Source organism: Diplotaxodon limnothrissa, linkage group LG20 (genome assembly GCF_057381915.1).
Source record: "Diplotaxodon limnothrissa isolate DT_005_m linkage group LG20, D_limnothrissa_male_GT1.1, whole genome shotgun sequence".
Taxonomy (NCBI): domain Eukaryota; kingdom Metazoa; phylum Chordata; class Actinopteri; order Cichliformes; family Cichlidae; genus Diplotaxodon; species Diplotaxodon limnothrissa.
In genome coordinates this window covers 6,361,639-6,370,148 of record NC_140615.1, presented here as the reverse complement: position 1 = coordinate 6,370,148, position 8,510 = coordinate 6,361,639, and the positions used below count along the sequence as shown (strand labels likewise).

Below are 8,510 nucleotides of genomic sequence, written 5' to 3'. Positions count from 1 at the left end.
ACAGTTAGAGTTACTTAACATTGAAAACGATTAGATTTGGTTCCTATTGTTTATTATTGTGTCAGTGATGTGCTTTAAAAATTACCACGAAGACCGGAAGTTTTAGTCTCTGTCTCCAATATCGGGCAATAATACTGGCTTACCAAAACATCGGTCGGGCTTTTCTTTTTTTTTAATTTCTTCAAAACATTACACACCTTTTGTTTGGGCTCCTAGCTTCCTGTGAGACTTCAAAGGGTAACTCGGGAGCATTATCCTTGGCACAAACAAGTTACGACACTTGATGAATGTAAAATAATAAGGAAGATTAGGTTTAACTTAAATTCACAAACGGTAACTGGCAATTGATAGTCAAAAATTAATCTATTCAGAAAACGTTTTCAAATTAATTTTTTGGCAGCCCCACAAATAAGAGTGCACCCTCCCAAGTCGATGATGTCATCTTTACAAGGTGAGCATCAGCAGCCATTTTGTTAGCTAGCTTGAGGTTAAAAGAGGTTAGCCGCGTGCAGCTGTATTGATATACTCGCTTTGGTGGTGAAATTGCGTCGAAGTCGATAACTCGTCGAAGTTGTTATTGACGTACAGTTTTCGGCCACGCGCTCGTAAGCACGAGGAGGAGTCGTGTATTTGTTGACAGCGCGTTGTAAAACTGGACGGCCATTCATTTTTCGAGCTGACTTGAGTGTGCTAGCTCAGTGGCTAGCTGGCTAACTTGTTTACGAGTGTCATTTCTGGCAAAGAAAGCGTCCCGGCTTTCATGCCACCAGCTGTTAAACGCGAAAGAGTCGCAGAGTGACTGTTTCACGCAGTTCGCGTGTCTGCGCTTGTGTTACATTAGCTTCGCGCACAGTTAACAGAAGTAAACTAAAAGCCAGGGGCAGATCCGCTCGCACCACTCCGGTGTTTACTGATAACTTGAGCTCTCTCAGCTGACCGTACTTGGACCAGAGCTCAGCCATCCTGGACACCATGTCAGAGCTTTACATTCGGGTGGCTGAGGAAGAAAATGAAGAACCCATGGAGATCCCGTCAGAGGACGATGGCACTGTTTTGCTGTCATCTGTAGCAGCGCAGTTTCCAGGGGCTTGCGGGCTGCGATACAGAAACCCAGAGACCCAGTGCATGAGGGGAGTCCGGCTTGTGGAGGGTGTCCTGCACCCACCGGAGAACGACTGGGGAAACCTAGTGTACATTGTCAATTACCCCAAAGGTATGCCAGGTGTTTGTGTCATAATAAACATGTAAGCAAATTGACAACCCTGCCCACAAACTGCCTGTTAAGTTGATTTGACTATAACTAGTTAAAAGTACCAATACATCGTATTACAATTAACGCTTTAATGCTCGGGATTGGTCCAAATTTGAACATAAAGGTGTTGTTCATATTGTAGTGAAGCTGCTTTGCCCAACACCTGCGCTGTATTTTAACTCGTATAAAAATGTTTGTGACTGTACAGTAGTATTATATTACAAAATTCAGCAGCATCACAAATTGGAGCCTCCAAAAGATACCTTAAAGAGAGATTACTGTATTAGATTGGTCTAAAAAAAACACAAATGACACCAACAAAAAAACATTGTGAGGCAGGTGACTGAACTGGATTAAAGCTCTGTATTTAATAGCTTGCTTACTGAATGTGATCAAATCCTGCAGCAAGGTTGTGACAACTGTGGAAAATTATAACAGATTAGTTGATGCTGTTATGGCAACATGTTATTGAAATAGTAAACACAGTTGTATTTCGGTTTTTTGTTTGTTTGTTTTTTTAATTTAGGGGAGCTTTGTAAATGTATAAGACAAGGGTTTTTAAATGCTTTTTTTTTTCTCACTGGCATGATTTATTTATTCTTCATAGATAACAAAAGAAAGATGGAGGAAATAGACGCTGCCACAGTTGTGAAAATTAAAAGGGGCTTTCAGAAGACATCGGATCTTATTGTCCTCGGGTTGCCATGGAAAACAACAGAACAAGACCTCAAGGATTATTTCAGTACCTTTGGAGAGGTCATCATGGTGCAGGTATTGATGTGTCATGTGACTGTGAATGTTTTCTCAGTTCTTTTCTAGACATTGAGCGCAACAAGGGTATGACTTTTGTTTGTGTACTAATGAATTTGCTCACCTCGCCCATTTTCAGGTGAAGAGAGATGCAAAAACTGGCAATTCAAAAGGTTTTGGGTTCGTCCGGTTCACCGACTACGAGACGCAAACCAAAGTCATCGCTCAGAGACACATGATTGACGGGAGATGGTGTGACTGTAAACTTCCCAATTCAAAGGTGGGTTGGGCACGATTTTTACCGTGTCTCAAAGAAGTGCTTTGGTAGAAATTGATTTCTTCAGTGAATAAGGTTTGGTATAAATTCATTTTTAGGTTTATATGTAGGCTTACGGCACCTGTTACTGCTTGTTGATCTGTGTCACACGTTCACATACATTCACTTCAGATAAGGATTGGGTTTCCACACTTACAAGCAGGCGTTTTAAAGTCATTGCAGTGGATTTTTAAAAAAACGTTTAACACAGGTTACAAATGTTGATTAGCTTTTGTAAAACTGAATCTGGATTGTTGAGCAGCGTGACTTAAAATGAAATGGTGGTGCCCGTTCTTCCTTTCAGGCATGTCCCGATGAGCCGATGCGCAGCCGTAAAATCTTTGTTGGTCGCTGCACAGAGGACATGACAACCGATGATCTGAGGCAGTACTTCATGCAGTATGGTGAAGTCACAGACGTCTTCATTCCCAAACCTTTCCGGGCGTTTGCTTTTGTCACATTTGCTGATGACCAGGTAAGAGTGACCTTAAATGACGGCCTTTGAATATGAGTAGATGGTATTATACAGGAAGAGTGAGAAAGACCTAATATGTATGTTTAGATAAAACAAAAACAAATCTTTAATATCAGTAATTATATGCATATAAGTTTGGTGTAGTAGTGGAAAACATGAGAGCTCAATTACAGATTTATACTGTAAATACCTCATGATACCTGGTATTTATAGTGTACGGAGTATTTATTTACCTGTAAGAAAAAAGAGATACACAGACTTAGTAACTCATTTCTTTCTCAGGTTGCCCAAGCTCTGTGCGGAGAGGACCTGATCATCAAGGGTGTCAGTGTGCACATCTCCAATGCTGAGCCCAAACACAATAATAGTAGGCAAATGATGGATCGAGGGCGTTTTGGGGCTGGTGGGTTCAATCAGGGCTATGGCAGTAATCGCGGTGGACTAGGCAGCGGTAGCGGAGGGGTTAACTTCGGGGCTCTGGGTCTAAACCCAGCCATGGTCGCGGCTGCTCAGGCAGCGCTGCAGAGCAGTTGGGGAATGATGGGCATGCTGGCTAACCAGCAGGGTCTGACCACAACGGCAGGCACAGCCACTACAACCAGAGACCAGACCTATAGCTCTGCGAGCACCAGTTACAGCAGCCCAAACTCAGCTAGCCTTGGTTGGGCTGCAGGCACTAACACGGCCTCCAGCAGCGGCTTCAGCTCTGGCTTTGGTGCATCTATGGAGTCTAAATCTTCTAGTTGGGGAATGTAGATAGCTACGAGCTAACTCTTTCTGTTGCTATAAGGCTGACCTGGTAAGTATACATATGAGGGGGAATGGCTTAGATATTATGTTATTTAAAAAAGAAAAAATACACTGCCTTTTATTTTGTTAAAGAGGAAATTTATACTTGTGTGTGACTTACGTAGTCATGCATTGAATGGGTGAGAAGTGTAGTTTGTTAGTGGAAGCTGCCACACTACCTGGTTTTGTTTTTTGAGAATATGTTACACAAATTTACTGTGCATGCAGGATAAAATAATTTATAAACATGCACGAGTATCTCAAGAGCCCCCTGATTGCCTCTTGTGAAATGATGGGCTTTCTATAATTACATATAAGTATATATATATGTATGTATGCATTTGATTTTATCTTTGTTTTTGTTTGACATCTTTTGGAAACGCCTTCATGGAAATCTCTTCTGCAGTTCACCAACTCTTTCCCAATTTCCCGGGAGGAAGCGCCTCATTGGCAGCAATGTTCGACAGATCTCAGTATCATTTCCCCTCCTCCCATGTGTAAATGCTTTGTCATCCAAGAACACAGCTTCACTCTGCATATACTGTATTAGACGGTGGGTGTTGTCTTTTTTTCCTCTCCCCCTTTTTAATTTTTTTTTTAATTTTTGGGATATAGAAATTTTGTCTGCTGTTGTCACTTTTTGAGATCAGTGAGTGGGATTGGTGTTGGCCCGAGTGAGAGTGAGCGAACGGGAGAGCGAAATGAAAGAAAGCGGTGTGAGTAGGACTGTTGGTGCGGAGTTTTTTCTTTTTTTTGTTGTTTGTTTTTCTTTTGGTTTGTTTTGTTTTTTAATTCAAAAGAGACAAATGCCTGCGAGAGTTGAGAAGAACCTGTGGCTTTGTGCGAGTGTGAGAGGAAGAAACCAGTACGAGTGTGTTCACCATGCCCATCACAAGGACATTTATTGCATCTCGAGATCCCTACGGTCTCTTTCTCTCATTGTTTTCTATCAACCTTAAATCTTTAAAATCACAGTGAAATGTCAAGTGCTATGAGTATTTGTATCCTTTTGTAGCCTTCTCTTGCTATCTGATTTGACGTGAATGCTGTGTCTGGTTGTGTGCTTTACTTTCTCCTTGTTACCACCCTCTCTGTGTGAAAATGTGACCTTGTGCTAGTGAAGTCTGTGTGGGTGGGTGGGGTTGCGGGACACTGAAAGAGTGCTGAAGTTTGAAAGCGAGCTCAGAAGTTGATGTGGTGAATGTTTGACAAGTTCCCATTGAAAGTTTGTGTTTGAAGTGGTTACGAATGCATTTTCTATGTTTTGTGAATAAAGGGAAGTCTGAAATAAAATTGAATTTGACTAGGTATAATGCCCTCTTGATAGTCAATTATTTTTAACTTACTTTACATTAATTGAACTGCCAACACTTTAATTCACATGTATAGGGACCTCGGACACGGAAAGCCCAGGTTTTCGTCTGAATGAAGGTTGGAGTCAGTTGCGTGGAAGACGAAGCCTTTGTTGGGTGTGCCGGTGCAAACCACAATGAACCTTAATCCTGAAAAGGATCTTCTTCACCTCACTTGCAAGAAACCTTGGACCACCAAATTTAGAGCGGACCATACTCTGTGACAATCAAGGTATTTTTGGGTTTTTTGTCATACATAAAGATGTCACAGTTGGGACGAAAGTAACACCTGCTGCTTGGCAGCGATCATTCCTTTGTCTGGTCCCCAATCTGTGAGACAGGTCTTGCCTTTCTAAAACTGGGTGTTTGTCAGTAAACACTTTATTCTTTTGTCTCCCAACAGTCACTGACATCAAAGTATTAACCAGTCGGGTGTTTGATGTGGTTAAAAATGATATCGGTGTAGCAGGAAGCTGTCTAGTTCTGTTTACCTTGATTGTTAAGTGACTGAAATGTATCACCTGGCTGTTCTTTTTCTTTTTTTCATCAAAGGGACTTAACTGACTGAACAGCAGCAATTCACACATTGTATTCTGACATATTAGTATTGCATTGTTAAATAAAGGTTTGGAGTTTTTAATTATTGTGGTCTCTCAATGTAGATAAAATGTGACTTTTTTTTTCAGGCCATAATCTCTAGTTTTCCTTGCTTTTAATCCATATCTCTTTTTAGGATTTATTTGAAAACACGGATACAATTCAGATTTAGTCTTTTTGTTAAAACTGCTCTAGCATCCTGCAGAAAGCTAGCTCATATATAATGTATATAGAAGATTGACTATATAAACAGACTTTTACAGTCTTTGTTGGTGGATGTAATTTATATTTTCCTCCTGATGATGGTGCTGTTGTACAGTTTTTGCTGATTGTTGGACAGGACTCTCACATCCCCTTCATATATTAAAATTTGTTGATACTTTCCATTTTTAAACGGCTGTAAGAGTTTGTGAAAATTTCTCTGCACACTCAAGACTACTATGAAACTAAACGTACAAATCATCAGTTGACAATCTGGAATGCGTCTCTAAAGGTTGTATTTATGTAAAAGAAGATTGTTGGTTTTTTTTCCAAAAACAAAACAACTTTTATCTAAAATCTTTTACACTCTAAATTACTTTTAATAATGTGTGGAAACCATGTGTTTTTATGGGCTGTCTGACAAGGTTTCTGCAAACTTATTTTTGGTGTGAAATTATTTGAGATGAGCTCATTAAAACTGTACATAAATGCAGAAATTGTGATTTTTAAGAACTGAAAAAGGGCATCAAAACCAGATCAGTTTAAGTTTTACCTAAAAAATTAAATGAATAACAGAGAAGTCTGTACATCTCTCAGAATTACTCTGCAATAATACCAGAAGTACAAGATAGTGGGTTTAAATATTTTCCTTGTGCTTAAACATAACATAGCCATGATCTTTAAAAGGTCCTCCTAGAACTCATTCCCCATAGAGAATAACCTTTCTCACAGTGTGATTTAAGGTGGTTTCTCCCACTGCAAGCAGGTTGCAAAGGTTTTCCAGAGGAATTTGTCTCAGCCTGATCTTTTCCAGGATGCAGTCTGGTTTCTGAGAGTGCTCTCTGCTGTATTGTCAGAGGTATGCACCAGGACTGTTTATCTGAATTAAACAAATGGGTCCATGAGAAAAAATTCTGTATTTTCATATGACTTGCAAGCAAAATTGTACCTAGATTTTTGTTTTTATAATTAAAATTAAAGTGGAGAACCAAGTGTGCATACGCCCAAACCTCTTGTTCCATCAGTCCCAGGTTGTCAGTGGTTGGTGGAGTGTAATATTGACGTACCAGACAAAATAATCTCACTCTTACTACACCTGCTGCACTCAGTCTCAGTTAGTTAGATCATATTTTAAGCCCTGCAGCCTCATTCATACACCCTCAAGCGTGACGCACTTCCAATTGACGTCAGTTCGATCCAAATTAAACCTCTCTCCACATACCCACGCATTTTTATGGGTTTTTTTTTTGTGATTTATTGTGATGTAAGCACAGAGTTCAAAGCTGTTTCTTCTGTTCTGCTATTCCTATAAGTAATTTTGAAATTTTACACAACATTTAGAAAGCATAATCTATCATTATGTTTTGTACTTGTATTTAATTTGCTTTATGTCACGAAGCAGAAGTATTCAAGCCTTTAACACTTAAGAGTTGTGACTTTCTGTATTTGTATTATCTCAATAACAATGAGCCACCACTGCATTGTGTGATAACTTCTTTCATTATAACCAGTTTGTAATTTACTTTAATGTACTTGACTACAATAAACGTTCAAGTTCTAAAGATGAATTTTTAAAAAACTAAAATCTTCTGCCTTTTAAATTAAGAAAATTAACTAACGAAGCTTTGCCAGCCAGTATTTTAGTACACAAGCACAATTACTGAGCTGCTTGCTTTTTAAGGGCCCATGAAACCACATAAATTTTCAGCACTGGACCTGTATGTAAAACGCTGTTTTTAATGTGTCTTAAATGATTCATAGAAATGATTCTGATTTGGGGTTTGATCTTGACTAAAATCAGTGTTGACCGTCATCCAGTCCTCCTCCTCCTGCATCGTCATCACGCTGTCTGGTGTCTCCTTGGTGCCTGCTTTGTCTGCACATGACTCAGAGGTGTCATCTTGCACCTGCCCTGCCTTAACTGAGCTCTAACAGCCTCTTGTGCTCTAATGCAACCCCTGCATGGCGTCAGGCTGCATTAAGAATACAAGGCCCTATTGTAGCGAGCCTCGCTCTGATAATAAAGCTGCATGTTTATGGTACTCGAAGTGTATATATGTAGTTAAGCATTGAAATGACGGAGTTTATATTGTTTTTGTTCTGCTGTGTACCCTTTCAGGATCAAAGCTCTGACATGAAGAGTCAAATGAGCTCTTTGAAGCGTCCCAAGATGGCCAAATGAAAGCCTGATGTTAACATCAATATGGTAATCACCAAAGCTATTGCAGCGCAGGTGCACTGAGGCGAGGCTTTGTTTACTGTTTAACTGCACTACTGTATAGCTCTGTGTAAATAATCATTCTGTACATTCGATAATCTTTAATCCTACAACTGTTTACAACTTGCATAGTTCCCATTTCTGTATAGCTGTATATCTCAGATTCTGTAAAGTTATTTATTTCATATTCTGTATAGTTTTTCATATTTATATCCTGTTCATAGCCTGTACATAGCTTGTACTCACTACAGCCTGTACATACTTATAGTTATAGAATATTCACAACATACATTATAACATACCATAATAGACCCATTTCTGTAATATACTCACATATCTATATTATTGCTAATATATATTGTAATATATCTATATCACTAAAGAACTTCTGGATGGAGGCAAACTGCATTTCGTTGCCCTGTACCTGTGCATGTGCAATGACAATAAAGTTGAATTCTAATTCTATTCTATTCTATTCACTGTTCTATTGACATTTAAAACGAATATCCTCATATGCAGCTATCAGGCGCTTGTAGAGCAAAATCAGGTAAAAAGATAAT

General features: G+C 39.3%; 1 protein-coding gene across 3 annotated transcripts; it reads left to right on the top strand.

Moving 5' to 3' along the window:
• The first annotated feature begins 459 nt into the window (after positions 1-459).
• tardbpa (TAR DNA binding protein a) lies at positions 460-5,560 on the top strand. Of its 3 annotated transcripts, XR_014904997.1 has the most exons (7): positions 460-1,213; positions 1,860-2,023; positions 2,142-2,282; positions 2,623-2,793; positions 3,076-3,160; positions 3,989-4,135; positions 4,972-5,560. XR_014904997.1 is itself a non-coding variant. In XM_085344126.1 (6 exons), the coding sequence occupies exons 1-6, from the start codon at positions 973-975 to the stop codon at positions 4,081-4,083; spliced, it is 897 nt and encodes a 298-aa protein (XP_085200252.1). In that variant the 5' UTR covers positions 460-972; the 3' UTR covers positions 4,084-4,696. The 3 variants fall into 3 exon arrangements, 2 of the variants coding, with proteins under 2 accessions (XP_085200252.1, XP_085200251.1); XM_085344126.1 differs by lacking the exon at positions 4,972-5,560 and having other exon boundaries at positions 3,989-4,696; XM_085344125.1 differs by lacking the exon at positions 4,972-5,560 and having other exon boundaries at positions 3,076-4,049.
• The last annotated feature ends 2,950 nt before the right edge of the window (positions 5,561-8,510 follow it).

Coding starts and splice junctions, on each gene's coding strand:
- tardbpa (XM_085344125.1), top strand. CDS start 973: ATGTCAGAGCTTTACATTCGGGTGGCTGAGGAAGAAAATGAAGAACCC. Junction 1,214..1,859: donor CATTGTCAATTACCCCAAAG/GTATGCCAGGTG, acceptor TATTCTTCATAG/ATAACAAAAGAAAGATGGAG. Junction 2,024..2,141: donor GAGAGGTCATCATGGTGCAG/GTATTGATGTGT, acceptor GCCCATTTTCAG/GTGAAGAGAGATGCAAAAAC.